Below are 19696 nucleotides of genomic sequence, written 5' to 3' on the forward strand. Positions count from 1 at the left end.
AACAGGCTCCAGGCTCTAAGCCATCAGCCCAGAGGCTGACGCGGGGCTCGAACTCACGGACCGCGAGATCGTGACCTGGCTGAAGTCGGATGCTTAACCGACTGCGCCACCCAGGCCCCCCCCAATTTCACTTTTAAAAATTATCTTTAAAATACAATTATTTTCAACTTTGAGTCCATCCGGCCAATGGGGAATTCAAGAGCTCATTATTCTTGCTAGAGTGGTGCAGCAATTTCAGACATGGGGTAAGAGCGGTTTACTTGTTAGATCTCCTGTACACACATGCTCCCTTCCAGCCTGAGGGCTACTGATTTCTATTCACTGGAGAGGCATGACATTTTGCCAAAGTGAAAAAAAAAAAACCCAGAGCCATTCCCCTCTGACTTCTTGCCATCTCCTTATGAGCTAAGACGAAATGGGAAGTAGAAAGCTATCAGGCAGTAGACGGCTGGTCATCCTGAAAGTGGAACCCAGTAAAAATACTCCCTCCCCAGTCTCTGCAGATGTCTTCAAAATTTGTTTTGAACTAACACCACAGAAATACAAATGATTATAAGAAAACATTATTAAAAAACTGTAAGACAACAAGCTGGACAACCTAGAAAAAGTGGATAAATTCCTAGAAACCTACAACCCTCCAAAACTGAATTAGGAACAAATAGAAATTTTGAACAGACCACAATTATCAGCAACAAAATTGAAATCAGTAATTAAAAAAACTCCGAACCGGGGCACCTGGGTGGTTCAATCAGTTAAGCGTCCAAGTCTTGGTTTCAGCTCAGGTCATGATCTCACGGTTTGTGAGTTCAAGCCCCACATCACGCTCTGTGCTGTCAGCACAGAGTCTCCTTGAGATTCTCTTTCTCCCTCTCTGTCTGCTTCTTCCCTGCTCACTTCCTCTCTCTCTCTCTCAAAATAAATAAACTTTAAAAAAAATTTAAAATTAAAAAAAAAAACCCTCCAAACCAACAAAAGTCTAGGACCAGATTGCTTCACAGGTAACTTCTACCAAACATTCAAAGGAGAGTTGATATCTGTTCTTCTCAAACTATTCCAAAAAAATAGCAGAGGAAGGAAAGCTTCCAAATCCCTTCTAAAAGGTCAGCATTACCCTCCTACCAAATCCAGACAAAGACACCACAAAGAAAAACAAAGGAAGAAAACTAAAGGATAACAATACCTCTGATGAACATAGATGCAAAAATCATCAACAAAATAGTAGCAAGTCAAATTCAACAACACATTTAAAAATTCATTCACCATGAACAGGTGGGATTTCATCCAAAAATGCCAAGGGTGGTTCAATATTTACAAATCAATCAATATGATCCATCACATTAAGAAGTGAAAGGATAAAAGCCACATGGTCACCACAACAGATGCAGAAAAAGTATCTAACAAAGTACAACATCCACGATAAAAACTCAACCAAGTAGATACGGAGGAAACACACCTCAACATAAGAAAGACCACAGACAAAAAACCCACAGCTGACATCATACTTGATGGGGAAACACTAAGATCTTTTTCTCCTAGATGAAGAACAAGACAAGGATGCACATTCTCATCATTTTTATTCGATATAGTACTGAAAGTCTTAGCTTGCAGCAATCAGTCAAGAAAAAGAAATAAAAGGCACCCAGATTGGTAAGAAAGAGGTAGAACTATTTTCAAAAGACGTGATGCAGCAAACTGAAGATTCCATAAAAAAAAAAAAAAGCCACCAGAACTGATAAACGAATTCAACAAAGTCACAGGATACAAAATTGACATACAGAAGTATTTTGCATTTTTCCCATTTTTTTTTAATTTTAGAGAGAGAGCACATAGGTAAGCAGAAGAGGGGGAGAAGGGGAGAGGCAGAGAGAGCCCCAAGCAGGCTCCATGCTCACTGAGAAGCCCGAAGCAGGGCTCCATCCCATGACTGAAATCATGACCTGAACTGAAATCAACAGTCAGCCGCGCTTAAGTGACTGTGAACCACGGAGGCGCCCCATGTTGCGTTTCTATACACTAATAATAAAGAAACAAAAAGAGAAATTAACAATCCCATTTAAATTATACCAAAAATAGGGGCACCTGGGTGGCTCAGTCGATTAAGCCTCCAGCTTTGGCTCAGGTCACGATCTCACGGTTCATGAGTTGGAGCCCCGTGTCGGGCTCTGTGCTGACAGCTCAGAGCCTGGAGCCTGTTTCAGATTCTGTGTCTCCCTCTCTCTCTCTCTGCACCGCCCTCCAACTTGTGCTCTGTCTCCCTCTCTCTCAAAAGTAAGTAAACATTAAAAAAATGTTTAAATCATACCAAAAATAATAAAATACCAAAAGAGTGAAAGAATTATACTCTGAAAACAATAAAACAATGATGATAGCAATTTATGATGACAGAGACAAATGGAAAGATATTCCATGCTCATGGACTAGGAGAACAAATATTGTTAAAATGTCCACACTACCCAAAGCAATCTACAGACTCAATGCAATCGCTATCAAAACACCAACACAGAACAAGAACAAACCATCCTAAAATTTGTATGGAACCACAAACGACCCTGAATAGCCAAAGCAATCTGGAAAAAGAACAAAGCTGGAGGTATCACAATCCCAGATTTCAAGTTACATCACAATGCTGTAGTAATCAAAACAGTATGGTACTGGCACAAAAACAAACACATCGATCAACAAAACAATAAAAAACCCAGAAATGATCCTGCAATTATATGGTCAATTAATCTGTGACAAAGCAGAAAAGAATATCCAATGGGAAAAATACAGTCTCTTTAGCAAATGCTGCTGGGAAAATGGGACAACAACATGCAGAAGAATGAAACTAGATCACTTTCTTATACCATACACAAAAGCAAACTCAAAATGGAATAAAGACATAAATGTAAGGGGCACCTGGGTGGCTCAGTGAGTTAAGCATCGGACTCTCAGTTTCAGTTCAGATCATGATCTCACGGTTTCATGAGTTCGAGCCCCACATCAGGCTGTACACTGATGGTGTGGAGCCTGCTTAAGATTCTGTCTCTCCCTTTCCCTCTCTCTCTGCCCCTCCCCTACTCATGCTGTCTCTGTCTCTCTCAAAATAAATAAATAAACTTGAAAAAAATTTTTAAAAAACCATAAATGTAAGACCTGAAACCATCAAAATCCTAGAAGAAAACATAGGTAGTAATTTCTTTGACATCCACCAAAGAAACATTTTTCTAGATATGTCTCCTAAGGCAAGGGAAGCCAAAGTAAAATTAAACTATTGGGACTATATCAAAATAAAAACCTTTCACACGGTGAAAGGAATCATCAACAAGATGACAAAGGCAACCTACTAAATGGGAAAAGATATTTGCAAATGATATATCTGATAAGGGGTTACTATCTAAAATATTTAAAGAACTTGTACAACTCAACACCAAAAAAACACAAACAATCCAATTAAAAAATAGGCAGAGGAAGTAAACAGATATTTTTCCGAAGACAATATACAAATGGCCAACAGACACATGAAAAGATGCTCAACATCACTCATCAGCATGGGAATGCAAATCAAGACCACAATCACATATCACCATACACCTGTCAGAAGGGCTAGAACCAAAAAAGACAAGAAATGACAAGTGTTGGTGAGGATACAGGGTAAAAGGAACCCTTGTGCAATGTTGGGGGTAGTGCAAACTGGTTCAGTAACTGTAGAAAACAGTATGAAGGTGCCTCAAGAAGTTAAAAATAAAATTATCATATGGTCCAGTAATTCCACTACTTGGTATTTACAAAAAAAAAAACCCAAAATATAATTTGAAATGATATATGTACCTCTCTGTTTATTGCAGGATTATTTATGATAGCCAAGATACTGAAGCATCTGTGATTGTTCATCCACAGATGAATGAATAAAGATGTGATACATATACACAATGGAATCTTACTCAACCTTAAAAAAGAAATCTTGTCATTTCTAACCATGTGATGGATAGAGTGCTTTATGCTAAGAGAAATAAGTCAGTCAGAGAAAAACAAATACCATATGATTTCACTCGTATAGACTTTAAGAAACAAATGAACAAAGAAAAGAGAGACAAACACACACACTTTAAGAAACAAAACAAGGGGCGCCTGGGTGGCGCAGTCGGTTAAGCGTCCGACTTCAGCCAGGTCACGATTTCGCGGTCCATGAGTTCGAGCCCCGCGTCAGGCTCTGGGCTGATGGCTCAGAGCCTGGAGCCTGTTTCCGATTCTGTGTCTCCCTCTCTCTCTGCCCCTCCCCCGTTCATGCTCTGTCTCTCTCTGTCCCAAAAATAAATAAACGTTGAAAAAAAAAATTAAAAAAAAAAAGAAACAAATGAACAAAGAAAAGAGACAGAGACAGACAGACACACACACACACACACACACACACACACACACACACACAAGACTGACTCTTAAATACAGAGAACAAATTGGTGCTTGCCAGAGGGGATATGGATGAGGGGATGGGTGAAAAAAAACTTTGCTGCAAGATAACTGTAGATTCACACGCCGTTGAAAGAATAGAGAAAAGTATTTCTGAACATTTTGTTCTTGAACTTGTCTAGTTTCTCCTAACAATAATGGTTTTAAAAATATAGAAGTCTCTCATCAAGAATATTGGCTTTGAGGGGTGCCGGGGTGGCTCCATTGGTTAAGCGTCTGACTTCAGCTCATGATCTCATGATCTCAACATTCGTGAGTTTGAGCCCCACATCAGGCTCTGTGCTGACAGCTCGGAGCCTGGAGCCTGCTTCGGATTCTGGGTCTCCTTCTTCTCCCCCTCCCCAGCTCACGCTCTGTCTCTTCCTTTCTCAAAAATAAACATTAAAAAAATTTTAAATATATATATATTGGCTTTGATACAATCCCCAATCTTATATTTATCCAGTTCTGCTTTTATTACATTCTACACCACGTTGTCATTTGTGTTAGTTCCTGATCCTCATCAGTGGGAAGGTCCTGTGCCACAAAGATTTCTCATATTCCCTTTTATAACTACATGCTTTTCCTTCTCTCTCCCTGCTCTTGCTTCCCTAACTCTGGACAACCACTCCCTTCCATTTCTAAGCTTTAACATTCCAAAAATGTTAGAAAAATGGAATCTTAGAGTATGTCAGATGCTTGGATTGATATTTTTCACTCAGCATAATTGCCTGAAGATTCATCCAAGTTGCTATATCGACAGGGCACTGCTCTTAATTGCTGAGTAATATTCTCTGCTATGGTTATACCACTGATGGTTCAATAATTCATGAGCTGAAGGACATTTGGGGTGATTCCAGTTTTTGGCTGTTACGAAAAAGCTACTTCACACTAAATATTTTTGTATATTACATTTATACACAATACTGTATGTAAATATATATATATATATGTACATACATACATATATATATACACATATATATGTGTATATATACACACACACGTGTGTGTGTGTGTGTGTGTATGTGTGTGTGTGAATACAGTTTTCATTGGGATAAACTCCCAGGGGTCAAATTGCTAGGTCACATGGTAGTGTATGCTTAGTTTTTAAAGCAAGTGTCAAAATGTTTTCCAGAGTAGGGGTACCACTCTGCAAGCCATTTATGAGTGATTCAGTTTCTCTGCATCCTCACCAGCACTTGGCTATCAATACTTTTGTTGGTTTTGGTCAATCTGTATATTGATTATGCCTAATGATTATTAGTCATTTAGCACGATGACTAATGATGCTATACATTTTCTCATGAGCTTACTTGCAATCTATATGCCCTCTTTGTGAAATAGCAGTTCTTGTATTTTGCCCATTTTTTAATTACGTTGTTTTTTTGTTGTTGTTTTTTTGTTTTTTTACTGCCAAGCTTTGAGAGTTCTTTATGTATTTTTAGATGTTAGTCCTTCATTGGAATTATGACCTGCCAATATTTTCTGCCCCTCTAGAACGTGTCTTTTCATCTTCTCCACATGGGCATTTATAGAACGAACACAAAGTTTCTCATTTCGATGAGCTCCAGTTTATCAATGTTTTCTTTTCATGAAGTTGTGGTTTCAATGTCAAGTTTTAAAAGTCCATGATCCTCAAGATTTTTTTTCTATTTTTTCTGAAAGTTTTATGGTTTTATGTCTTACATTTCTGTCTTTGATCCACTTGGAGTTCTTTTTTTGTGTCAAGTGTGAGGTTTGGGTCAAGGCTATTTATGATGATGATGATGATGATGATGATGATGATGATGATGATGATGATTCCCCCTTGGGCATCCATTTGCTTCATCCAAATGTCTTTTAAGTTGAAAAATCCCTTCTCATTTTCTTTTCTATCAGAAACAATCTCTCTCCCTTCTAAGACACTAAAGCACAACAACTTCCTTGAACTTAGTCTTTAGGGAATACAAGTCAGAAAGGGAAGTGCCTTGTACAAAGCTTAAGCTTTCTGGGAAGTCACAAACCTCCCCTTTGGGGGAAAAAAACACAGGCACCACTGATTGCTTATGTGGGGAAGAATAAGGGAACATACTTCAAAAAAAAATTAACATCACAGAAATCACCCCACAGACAAAATCTTTTCACATTGGCAAGTGTGTGAATTTTCCAGGAAGAATCTGTAATGTGCATCAGATTGTCAAAGATACCCACAACCACCCAATTATGTTTTGAAAATCATGGTTTTCAAGGCTCAGATGCCCGCTACAAGAATGGGGACTCCTTCTATGGACTGATTTGAAGTCAAGGTGCTTCCGGTAGAGAAGACTGAGCCAAGGATGTGGGACTCCCAGGCCCCGAAACAGTATTCTGCTCATTCAGGTTGGTAAGCTGGTTTAGTTAAGACACCTTTTCTTCCCCTCCCCAAAGCAAAGCAGGTAACAGTCTTCCAAGAGTCACCAAAATAACACAAGTGGGGGACCTCTGACCCTGCTGAGTTAGCCAGAGTGGGAGTCAATGCAGGCACCCCACTGCTCTCCTTAAACAACCCAAAGCACACGACTTGTTTTTTCTCCATGTATTTCTTTCACAAATGCAAAAGAATAGGCATTTGTGTGCAGATGCCCACATACATGGCACTATCTAAAAGGTATACAAGAATGCAGGATGCTACCCTGGCTGAAAAGTAAATAGAAGAGATGAACAATAGGAGACACTGATCGCCAATAAAGATAATAAATGGCAGTATGTGACGAGCGTCATTATTTGTATGGGGCAGTTAAAGACAGTCCCACCACCAGCATGGCCTCAACCAAATTAAGTTCAGCTGTGTTAATGTATTACCAGACCCTGGAGACTGAGGCTTCTTCTATGAATCCTCTGCAAAATAATTAGGTTCACCAAAAAATTACTCACACAGAGCTTCTACTGACAGTTGATACCGAATAGCAGATTCAAACCAATTCGTGGAAAGAGAAGAATGTTTGACTAGCTCGTACAGGCTAACAAGCTTCTTGCTTCAAAATCAGAGATGGAGAGAGATTCCTTCCTTCCTTGAGGAAGACTGCTAACCTTCCTCCAAGGGCAGAATGGTAAGAGATGCTTTCTACGATGCAATTTTTGAAAAGACTGTGTTGGCCTTTCCCAGATTAACACTCACTTCTTCCTGAATGTAGTATTGAGATCTCACCAGACAGTGAATTCCTTAAAGACACAGGCTGGCTCTCATTCAAATGCCAACAACATACAAGTCCCTCAATAAGCATTCAAGGCATTGAGTGGAAGGGACTGAAAATCCTACGTGTTGGAGTTTACGCATTTTTCACAGAATTTGGGCGTTGGCTGCAGTCTCCTCCATGCCTATGACGGCGTTTGCCCGGGCCTCGGGTGCTAAAGCAAACTGTCAGAAGTGTTTATACAGCAACAGTGACCTCAGGAAGTACACGTCTACCCGGTGTAGAGAGTAACATTGTGTCTCCACTTGGGGGCTGAGTCTGACGATACGTCTTATTCAAGTTGCTGTCCAAGAGAAAACAGGGATGTTTTGAGAGGATACATCAGAATAAATGCACATGAATCACCGTGAATTAAAAACAGTATCGATACTATAGAGAAGCATTGTAAATAGGACGAGAGCAGGAAAACAGCAAAAGTATGTCGCTGCTCTTACCTTTCACTCCACCCCAAATACAACCACAAAGTCATCTGGAAGTGAAAAAGGAGAAGAAGCTTTCCTTTCTTTCCTTCTTTCTTTTTTTTCTTGAAAGATACTGCTAACATTCAGATTAAGTGAAGAAACAAAACAGGGCCAAGTGAAAAATCGTCTTGAATTCCATCGAGAAAATAACGGGAGTATTTATTTTTTATTTTTTATTTTTTCAATATATGAAATTTATTGTCAAATTGGTTTCCATACAACAACACCCAGTGCTCATCCCAAAAGGTGCCCTCCTCAATACCCATCACCCACCCTCCCCTCCCTCCCACCCCCCCATCAACCCTCAGTTTGTTCTCAGTTTTTAAGAGTCTCTTATGCTTTGGCTCTCTCCCACTCTAACCTCTTTTTTTTTCCTTCCCCTCCCCCCTGGTCTTCTGTTAAGTTTCTCAGGACCCACATAAGAGTGAAAACATATGGTATCTGTCTTTCTCTGTATGGCTTATTTCACTTAGCATCACACTCTCCAGTTCCATCCACGTTGCTACAAAGGGCCATATTTCATTCTTTCTCATTGCCACGTAGTACTCCATTGTGTATATAAACCACAATTTCTTTAACTGGAGTATTTTTTTAATGTTTTGTTTAATTTATTTTTGAGACAGCATGAGCAGAGGAGGGGCAGAGAGAGAGGGAGACACAGAATCTGAAGCAGGCTCCAGGCTCTGAGCTGTCAGCACAGAGCCCGATGCGGGGCTTGAACTCATGACCTGAGCCAAAGTCAGATGCTTAACCCACTGAGTCACCCAGGCACCCCTGAGGATATTTCTTTTTTAATGTTGATTTTTTTTAATTCTATTGTCTCTTTTTTAATTCACTTAACTTTAAGTGTACAGAACACTTCAATTATTGTTGTTGTTTTTAATATTTCCTGAAATCTAATCGTTTCAATTCCTGTGAATATTTTTAATCTTTCGCCTTCAAGACCTATATTTTTTCAAATAGTGCATGCTAGCCCCGTCATTCCTTGAGTATGTGGGTTATAGACCGAGTCAGGCCTGCTAAATGAGGGCAGGCTGAAATAAGGCCCTGTGCTGTCTGCAGTCTGCAGAGAGTTTAAATTTGGGGAAAAGAGTGAACCTCTCTCAAGGGAGAAGAGGCACAGAAGAGAAAACAGCTCTCCCGACATGTGTTTACTCTTTCATCACAACTGCTTAGCAAAGCCATCCAGCTCCCATAGCCAGGCTGCAAAGGTACATACGGGTCGTGAAGGGGAACAGGTGCCTGAGAAGCCCTCATCAGATAACTTTATCTCTTTGAACATTTAGGAGCACAGAAGGCAGCTTTATAAGCTTCCTCCGAGGTGGTGACCGAGGGCGTACAAACCCGGCAAGGATATTAGTCATCCGATTGTGTACACAGACATAAACCATGCATCTCTTTCCAAACCAGACTGCGAGACACTTAATTCATGGTATCAAACCCATCTCACTTCTTATCAATTATTTACAACTAAAGCTCATTAAATCACCAAAATATCATAAAAGGGGCAAGGAGGCAAAAAATATTGTCATGCATACATATGGCACGGCTTTTGCCTGCTGAGTCACATGCTAGAAAGCAAATGCAGCATTTATTTCCAGATACTGTCAGAAACAATAACTTAATTGTCCTCCACTGGCAAGTGGGAAGACAGAGCAAGCATACGCAACAGTAATGCCTGATAAAACAGAAACAGAACCACCTCTCTCTGCGGATCAAGCTCTCCCTCCCGCTCTCTCCCTCTCTCCTTCTCTCCCGCTCTTCTTCCCTCTCTCCCTCCCTCGAACACACACACAAACACAAACCCTCTCCACTCCTTTGTCTCCTTTATTTTTCTCCAAAGCCCTTCTCATCACCTCGTATATTATCTGTGGGTGTATGCATATGTGGGTGCATTTATGTTTTCGTTGCCTCATATCCCCACTAGAATGTAACCTCCTTGAGAAAAGAGACATCGCATCTTTTTATACACTGCTATAACCCCAGCACCCAGAACATGATAGTCATTCCACAAATTGTTACTGAATGAATAAAACTACCCATGAACTACACAGCATAACCGGTTTTAACATACAAATGGTGCTTTTCAAAAAACGTTCCTCTAATAACCGGCATCCAAGTCAGAGATCCCAAATAATAGTTCCCAATAATATTCCCCCAATTTTTCCACTTTAAAATTCACTAATTTAAGCACGTGGGTGGCTCAGTCGGCGTCTGACTCCTGATTCCAGCTCAGGTCATGATCTCATGGTCTAGGAGTCAGAGCCCCACGTCGGGCTCTGCAATGACAGTGTGGAGCCTACTCGGGACTCTCTCTCTCCCTCTCTCTGCCCCTCCTGTGCTCACGCTCTCTCTCTCTCTCTCTCTCTCTCTCTCTCTCTCTCTCTCTCAAAGTAAATAAAACTCAAAGAAAATTCTAAAATTCACTAACTTAAAAGTATGGCATACTTAATTCAGATAGTGCGTATTTCATGCATAAGTAAGTGTATGTGCACGTGAAGGAAATGCCTTTGCTGATATTTTATTACGCTTCACATAAAAATGGACTGAATAGGATGCAATCCAGTGATAGAATCTAGGGCAGAAAATACTCCCCATGTAAAATATGTCATGCTCAAAATGAAAACCGGTAATCAGATTTCAAGCTTCCAGAATGAAAGCTTATTTTTAAGTAAATAATTAAAACACGATATTGCTCTGACAAATCCCTGTCTCTCCTTAATATATTCTTGCTATCTAAAGAGTTTGGGTCAGAACTAAAAAAATTACAATTTAAAGCTGATACTCAAAGTATCCCCCTTTGACCCAAATGCTCACAACCTCTATAGATTATATTTTTACTGTTATTTAGACAACTCGCATACCTGTGACTTTAGAACCACAGGGTCTTCCTGGTAAAATCTCAAGAAATTTAAGGGGCACTTAGGTGGCTCAGTCGGTTAAGCCTCCAACTTGGGCTCAGGTTATGATCTCAGGGTTCATGAGTTCAAGCCCTGCGTCAGGCTCTGTACTGACAGCTTGGAGCCTGGAGCCTGCTTCGGGTTCTATGTCTCCCTCTCTCCCTGCCCTTCACACACACACACACACACACACACACACACACACACACACACACACACACACATACTCTCTCTCTCTCTCTCTCTCTCTCTCTCTCTCTCTCTCTCTCAAAAAATAAACATAAAACAATCTTTTTTAAAGAAATTTAAAATAAAACTATCGTGATGCTATATTTTATGAGTAATGGCAGAATTCAATCCATAAACATAAGATGAGCAAGAAGAATGAAGAAAACTATGAATTTAGTTTAGCTTGAGTAGGAGCTCATTCCGCCATTCAGTTCCACTTAACTGTATGGGCCACTGTCTGCTCTTCGTTCTAAGAGTTTTTATTAATACCCTCATGAGAATGCCTAGGTAATTACTTCCACATACAAGCCTAAATGTGAAGAGGAAACTAAAGGTAACTCCATTGGTCTCTGGTATTACAGAACCCATCCCCAAACTGCATGTTCAATTGCCATAATTATGGCTGTGTCTATTCAACAACCGTCAACGGATTGGGGCACAGGCAGGACGACGTATCCATTCGGGAACAAGGCACTGATGACCGACATGTTCCTAAATTACTCGAAAGTAAATGTCGCTTCTGGCCATCTCCTTACTTCCACTTCTTATGACAAATCTGGTTTGACCTTAGTTCTTTGACTTTCACAACGTGACGCGAGTACTGAGCGTAAGCAGATCACAAGTACGGCACAGAGCTGTGAGGTAAAAGAATTCTTTCACATATTTCCCTAGAATTCCTCCAGGTTTCAAGTGGCTGTCCAAAAATCACATTATTTCCACTTCTTTTTTTTAAACGAATCAAAATATATATTCTTCGGTTATCATGATGCGTTTCTCCCCCAGTAGAGATTCAAATCAATTAAAGAGCTACTGCCTCCAGACTGAGTTGCCCTCTGCCCCCCGCCCCCCGCCCCCTGGGTCACTGAAGAGGCTGAAATGACTCCGGGTCAGAACAAAGGGGGATAAAGACATTTCGACACAATGATAGTAACAAGACTTGAGTGCAGTGCGAATGTAAAATTTAAGAAATCATTTTTCTTGTGACAGGCAACTAAATGCCCAATCTCACTATTTCATCAAGACAAGTCTAACTATCCTTCCTTAAGCAACACCCCTTAGGTTGCTGCTGCCTATTTCTGACTCATTTTCTCCCTCAAGCCATGATCTGACATCTCTTTAAATCTAATTTCACCCGCATAAACATACAGTGCACAGGGCACACACGGATCTGTTCTTACTGACATCACTCCCTAGAAAGAGCAGTGATTTGCTGAACCGAATACACATTGAGAGCAATTTGACACAGACGTTAACAACATTAACTCAAGAATGATATGAGAAAGGACAGATGTCAACATGTACGCAATGGGACAGCAGATCCAGAATAAAATATCTTTGAAACGCCCGCGAGTTTTCCCTGCAGTAATAGCCAGCTACCTACACAATCAGTAGAAAACCCACCCTATAAATGCCCCGTTCAAGAAAACACCCATTTAGGGGCGCGTGGGTGGCTCAGTCCGTTGAGCGGCCGACTTTGGCTCAGGTCACGATCTCGCAGTTTGTGAGTTCGAGCCCCGCGTCGGGCTCTGTGCTGATGGCTCGGGGCCTGGAGCCTGCTTGGGATTCTGTCTCCCACTCTCTGCCCCTCCCCCATTGTGCTGTCTCAGTCTCTCTCAAATAAATAAATAAACTTAAACAAAACACACACACACACACCTATTTAACCTACAGGTTCTCTAGTGTCAAGGAGAACTGGAAAACTCTAGTCATTGCCAGTGAGCTTAGCTGAGGAACTCTGGGGTCTCTCTGCCACTGAATATTCTCCTCGGAGGATGAAAATATTCAACTATTCAAACAAAAACTCTGCTCATCCATTTCTGGCTTCTGAACCTTAGCAAGAATCAGGAGTCCTTCCTCCCCCACACCTACTCCATTCAGTTCAAAGAATAGAGGATTTTCCTCGATATAGTTTAGCCTCGCTTCCTCCAAAGCCTATGCTCTAGTAAGCTTTCATCCACATGCCCAGGGTCCCTCAGATTCTCCCATATCTGACTAAATCCTGCTCTTCCATCTAAATAATAATGACAGCGACAGCGAAATCTGCTGATCTCCTACTGCGCATCAAGTATTTTCCACGCATTGTCCCACTGAATCTTCCCAGCTCATACTTAAGCTGCATTTCACAGTGGAGAAAAGCAATTCTTAAAGAAATTTAGTCACCTACACAAGTCACCCAATTAGGAAGTTGCAGAGGTGAGGCCCAAACCCAGGTGTGTGTAGCTCCAGAGCCTTAACTACCAATCTCTCATGTCTGTAGAAACAACAGAAGGGCTCTAAGAAGCATCACTTGCTCTAAGTGCTTCCTTTAACAAATCAGAGAATAAATTCCCCAATGACTAAGACAGGACCTCTTTTCGCTCCTAAGTTTATATAAACATATCACCGCATTTAACACACCTGCCCCCCAATCTTCCCTTGGCTTCCATGACTAACCTCCCTGGTTCTCTACCTGGCTACCACGCGGACTCTTCTTTGCCTGTCCACATCCCAAATGTCAGCGTGCTCTGGGATACCATCCTCGGCCTCCTCTCTGGAGGAGAGGCCTATTCCAAGGCTTTGCGGCCTTTTTAAAGCAATGCCCCAAACTGATCAACACATCCCCCTAATTCCAGCTCTGCCCTCCCTATGTAGGACCCTCATTCCTTCAACTATCCCCTGGGCACTTGGACTTTACATCCAGGTCAAGCTCTAAGTAAATGACTCAAAAATTCCAACTTCCTGCTTCATGTCCCACGGACCCTCTATAGTTACCAGTATCCAAACTTTACTCAAGCCTTACTATGAAAACTGAATGTCTCCTAATAATCTTTACCACCATCTCTCTTTACTCAAGCCAGAAACCGCAGGACACCCTGGATCAGACACACTTCCTCATGCTCCACACTGGTTTATCTCTAAACCAGTCAACGTGACCTAAAATGTCTCTGTTCCAGATAGAGCTCTCCATTCTGATGGCCACCCTCCAGGTAAAGCTTCTCCCTTCCTCTTGCACGAGTGCCTACAACAGCCTTCTCCTGGTTTCCCTGATTTGGACTCTCCTCCTTGGTGACCCAACCTCCTCCTGCCCGTTAAGACCTACTATTCCTTTACAAGAGACCTGAGCATTTCACCCCCACCCCACGCTCCTTCCTAACTACCTCAGAGTAAAAGCGAGCCCATGGTAATGGTAGCAAGGATCCTTCAAAAGCTGACCACACTGCTCTCTCTTGTCTGGTCTGTACCTCCGATTCCATCCTGCTCCCGGTCACTCTGGAAGAGCAGCTATTTCCACAATACATCCCTTTGAGTCTTCTGTGTTTTCTTCTGTTTGGAATTAATTCCTCAAACCAAGTGCCTTTTGAATTCCCTCTCATCTTGTAGACAAACCCTATCAACACCATCAACATCTTCTTCCCAACCTACTACCACTGGCATTTTTCATTTAGGGAATTTTCCAGGCTGTGCAGGCCACTCTTCACCATAAGCCAGGTCTTCCTGGTAAGAGAGGTACAACTACAACCGAGGCCTCAAAGTGACTTTTCCCAAGGCTAAACAGCTAGTTGAATGAGTATTAACTTTCAGGGTGCCTGGGTGCCTCAGTTGGTTGAGCATCTGACTCTCGATTTCGGCTCAGGTCATGATCTTGCGGATGGTGGGATCGAGCCCTGGGTAGGGCTCTGCACCAGCTTTGGGCAGCCTGCTTGGGATTCTCTTTCTCTCTGCCCCTCCCCAACTTGCTCTCTCTCCCTCCCCACCCCTCTCTCTCTTTCCCAATAAATACACTAAAAAAAAAAAAGTGAGTATTAACTTTCTAAATGTTCTCTATATCAAAGTTACAAAACTGAACATGTATTAAATAATAGTTGCCTCACTATATAGGTTCATATTATGAGAAATGTCCACTCAAAGACTTAAAAACACATAATAAACCATCCACACAACGTCTTCTCTCATAGTACTCTCATATATGTGTGTTCAACTCACTACGGATCCATTAATTCATAAAGCAAAGCAGGACATTCAAATCATCCTAAATATTCTATGGTTTTGGATTATTTATGCACTTTCCCAGTGACTCCCCAGAGGACTTCAGTCTCAGCCCAGTACCAACAAATATTACCATCAGAGAGGTGTTATAATCACATAAAATATTAGGGAGAGTGGTCAATTTTATCGTGTATGTCAGTAAGTGGGAGGTAATAGGAAAAGGTCCCAAACTTTTGTGCAATTTGAGAACTCTGACTTTAAAACTGAATTTGAGACTAAACATGCCAGAAAGAAATCAAAAGTAAGGAACATGTAATGAAGTTTTAAGTAGTTTAATGTGTTCACTCCTCCCACTCAGTGTATTTTAGTCCATACTTCTGACCATGTTTTATTTATATCAAAATTTTCAGCAATTCTATCAATAGGTAATAAAAAATAAAACATAAGAGAAAAACATCTATAGAGGCCAACACATGGATTGCTTCAGTGGACAGAGGAGTGTTAGTGGTCCATTTTCTATTAAGCGAATGGTCTTAATTTGAAAATTGTACAAGGGGGCGCCTGGGCGGCTCAGTCGGTTGAGCGTCCAACTTCAGCTCAGGTCATGATCTCGTGGTTTGTAAGTTCAAGCCCCCCATCAGGCTCTGTGCTGACAGCTCAGAGTCTATAACCTGCTTCGGATTCTATGTCCCATCTCTTTGCCCCTCCCCTTGCCTGTGTTCTGCCTCACTCTGTCTCTCAAAAATAAATAAATGTTTTAAAAAAAAACTTTTTAAAATAATAAATTAAAAAATTAAAAATTGCATCAAGGCAAGACTCAGATACACCAGGCTTGGTACCAACCTCCGCTGCTCTTCACCGTGTTCTCCCGAAGGGACAGTGAGGCATTCATCCATGTGTCCGTGCAACAACCTGAGGACGTCACCACCAATTAGATACCCTGTAAGGATTGAAATTCAGGCACATTTGAACTGTCGTGGTCAGATGCCGATAGCCAGGCAGATCATCTGGTCCAATCTTCTATTTGCACAGACAGAGAAACAGAAGTTCAGTGAGGCTTAAGTATCTAGCCAAAATCTGCCTGCCGCCTCTGAGCGCAGGGTTCCCAAGTCCCACTGTCCGTGATGTTCCTGCTAGAAAACATGACCTCGATCCCAGAAAAGCCTCCGTTCCGCATACAAACACGGAGAGGCTCAGATCTGAACCTATGTAAACGAGGATGATCAGAACAGATGCAGAGATTAACCTGACGCATAAACACTGCCGTGGTCTGGCTCTAAGTCCCCCAACCCTGGAAGGTGAGAAGCCTCCCTATGAGCCTCACTGAACAATACTCTGAGGCCAAAACACTGGAGAAAACAACATCTAGGGAGCGAGCACATACAGCACACACAAGTAAGCGAAAGGTGGCAGCACAAAAAAAAAAAGAAAATCAATCTTAACACAAACTTCACTTTTAAATAGCAGTCGAAACAAGATTCTTAAATGTCACGTATCTGCGTTCCAGAATATTTTGACACAAAATGCCCTGATGAACAATCTGCTCATTATCACAATTCCAGGGATGACTGTCAACCATGGATCAAGGACAAGCCCTCTAATTGAAGTGGAGTTTTGTTGTTGTTGTTGTTGTTTTGTTTGTTTGGTTTTTTTTTGTTTTTTTTTTTTTTTTACCTTGGGCGGCTTCACTTCCTGAGCTGATTGGGGCCACGCTCCAGAGAGTCTGCTGGAAAGCGGCATCCACGTGTAAGCTGCCATTGCCGTAAGACAAATGCTGTGGGAGAGGCAAAAGAGGGCATCTCTTCAGGCTTTTCGAAAGTCTTACTACGCAAGGGCTTCTGGCAGCTCGAACTTAACACTGCCGATTTGGGAATGTCCACTGAGAACATCTATTTCGATCCTGTCACTCAGGCATTAAGAGACTAGTAGGAAAAAAAAAGTTAGAGCTCCTCCTATTTGACTTTAGGTATTTTTGAGCTTCATTCTAAGAGTGACTAACAGAAGCCACTAATCAGAAACACACACACAAAACGACTAAAATCAATTTATGCATTAAAACAGACCATTTTGCTTTGCAGTTCGCTGACGGACAAAACTTGACAGAGAGCGGTCACTCACCACTGAAATTATAATTAATTTTTCCACATATCACACTGTGACAGTTTTTGGACGGTGAAATAGGTAAATTCTAAGGGACTTTCACAGGGTCCTTGGAGAACTTTTATCTGCAATTTGATATGACAGCCAGTAAGTGGCAATATTTCCTAATAGGTAGCTAACCAGCACACTCCATTTCCTCCAAAATTCAGATGCTACAAATTTCAGATCTCCCTTCTTAAAAACAGAAATGTACTAAAATAATATCATATTTCCCATTGAAGAGTCATAATATATGAGTTTTCAAATAATTAGTAAAGAAAAACAAAATTATGAGTAACCTTGCTCATTTACTGATCACTACTTGGCTGATTCTAGATTTTCAAACACACATAGAACAACCACTTTTTCCTTAGAGTCATTTCGGGTAAACATCACCAATATTCCTGTTATGTTTCTGCAACACTTTTCCAATGCTGATGACAGGTCTTTAATTTTGCCAGATTTTCCCCAGAAATCTGACCCTCTTCGTTAAATGAAGAACAATCACGAAGCAGTCACGGGGCATTCCCGTGCTCCACGGGGCATTGAATATCCTAAACATACTCTCAAGTCACCGGCAAAAACAGGTAAGTCACTATCTTTCTCTTGGGAACAAAATCAAAGAAAATTGACATTTGACACTTAGGTGGTCATCTTATCAATAATCTTTCCAATCAATAAGATTCAAAGTTTCCCTGTCGATGCATCATACTTAGCAATAACTTGCTCTGATCTTCTTGGCTCACCATCTGCCTTTTTACAACCTTGTCACCTCAGCCTGTCCTTTGGACACCAAATCCCAGTGGACATTCGTTACTGAATTTCTTCCCCAGTGAGACTCCTTTAACTACTTACAGATAAATTCATACATGCTCTGCTTCCATAACTAAGGAAGCCATATTTTCCTTCAGAGCAGTCACAGTGATGTAACTGTTCTGTGTATTTTCTTTCCCCATCTCATAAGCTATTAGACACAGGTTCACAACTGTATACCTCATATCAAGCAGCATTGTTCACTAAGCAAGAATGTGAAGAAGTCACCCAAACCTTTAAAATCAAAGTAGCATCAAACAAAAAAAAAATCTGAAGCTATTCTATGAATATTCCCATTTCAATGACCTGAGTCAAAGTAGCAGCGCGCGCACACACACACACACACACACACACACACCCCCATGTGGATTTTACCAAACCATGAGAAGATGACTCAAAATACCAATGCCTATTTCTTTATTTGAATTGAAGTGAAAGCTCATACCATATGATGATAAATTATCATCGTCTGTCAACACATCACGTTTCACTGAATACGCTACGTATCAAGCACTGTGTTAAATATCAGTAGGTCACATGCTGTACCCTAAGTACACTTGTAACATGGAAGGGAAGGTAAAGTACGTGCATATTTTGAGGTAATACTTTAAGGTAAAATAAATATACGTTTCAATGTTAGGTGAACTGTAATTGAAGCGGTCCAGGAGTTGACCAGTGGTCAACTGTAATTGAAACGAGACAGCACCTTGGCCAACGTAACCGGAATAGAGCTCGCTGCACTGAGCCTTGAGGACAGACAGCACTAGCACAAGAGAGAAGGCATTCCACATGGGATGAGAGCATGAGCGGCCAGTAGGACTGCTTGGTCTGGGCCTCACATTTCTGGGTTTAGAGATGCTGTCTCCGAGTAAGTTTGTACATACATCGGATGTGGGTATGTATATTAGTAAGGTTAATGTGTTAAAGTAAATATTTAAAACATGCCAACATTTTTTATGAAACAATTTACATTTTGTAAGCCAGTTTGGAGGTTTTCATTTTTAATATGCCAGAAACCTCCTAAATGGAAGTGGCCTGGACCTCTTTGTTCCTCTAAGAGGCTCTGATAAGGGGAATGTTATGACACAGAGAAGGGGGTACCCAAAGGGACAAACATATGGGAACAAGGATACAGCAGAGAGTTCCATGTTGGGGGCTGAGACCATATACTTAGTAATACAGTGAGATATGGATCAGCAGATAAACAGGTACCAGAACATGGGAGCACCTTATGCTTCAGACAATAAGGAACTGCTGGGGGCACCTGGGTGGCTCGGTCGGTTAAGCGTCCAACTTCAGCTCAGGTCATGATCTCACGGTCTGTGGGTTCGAGCCCCGCGTCCGGCTCTGTGCTGACAGTTCAGAGCCAGGAACCTGCTTTAGATTCTGTGTCTCCCTCTCTCTCTGCCCATCCCCCGCACTCATTCTCTCTCTCTCTCTCTCTCTCTCTCTCTCTCTCTCTCTCTCTCTCTCTGTCTCTCTCTCTCTCTTTCAAAAATAAAATAAGTATTAAAAAAATAATAGTAAGGAGATGCTGTAGTGAAAA

The 19696-nt window shown here is 41.3% G+C and overlaps 1 protein-coding gene across 9 annotated transcripts in view; it reads right to left on the reverse strand.

Moving 5' to 3' along the window:
- RYR2 (ryanodine receptor 2) overlaps window positions 1-19696 on the reverse strand; it is a 757942-nt gene that overhangs the window by 417849 nt on the left and 320397 nt on the right. For all 9 annotated transcript variants that reach the window (XM_023240368.2, XM_023240367.2, XM_023240360.2 and 6 more), the window contains 2 exons: window positions 16873-16972; window positions 16042-16138 (listed from right to left, as the gene is read on the reverse strand). In XM_023240368.2, coding sequence (XP_023096136.2) covers window positions 16042-16138; window positions 16873-16972 — 197 coding nt within the window. The remainder of the gene's footprint in view (window positions 1-16041; window positions 16139-16872; window positions 16973-19696) is intronic.

This window comes from Felis catus, chromosome D2, assembly GCF_018350175.1.
Source record: "Felis catus isolate Fca126 chromosome D2, F.catus_Fca126_mat1.0, whole genome shotgun sequence".
In the NCBI taxonomy this organism is placed as follows: Eukaryota; Metazoa; Chordata; class Mammalia; order Carnivora; family Felidae; genus Felis; species Felis catus.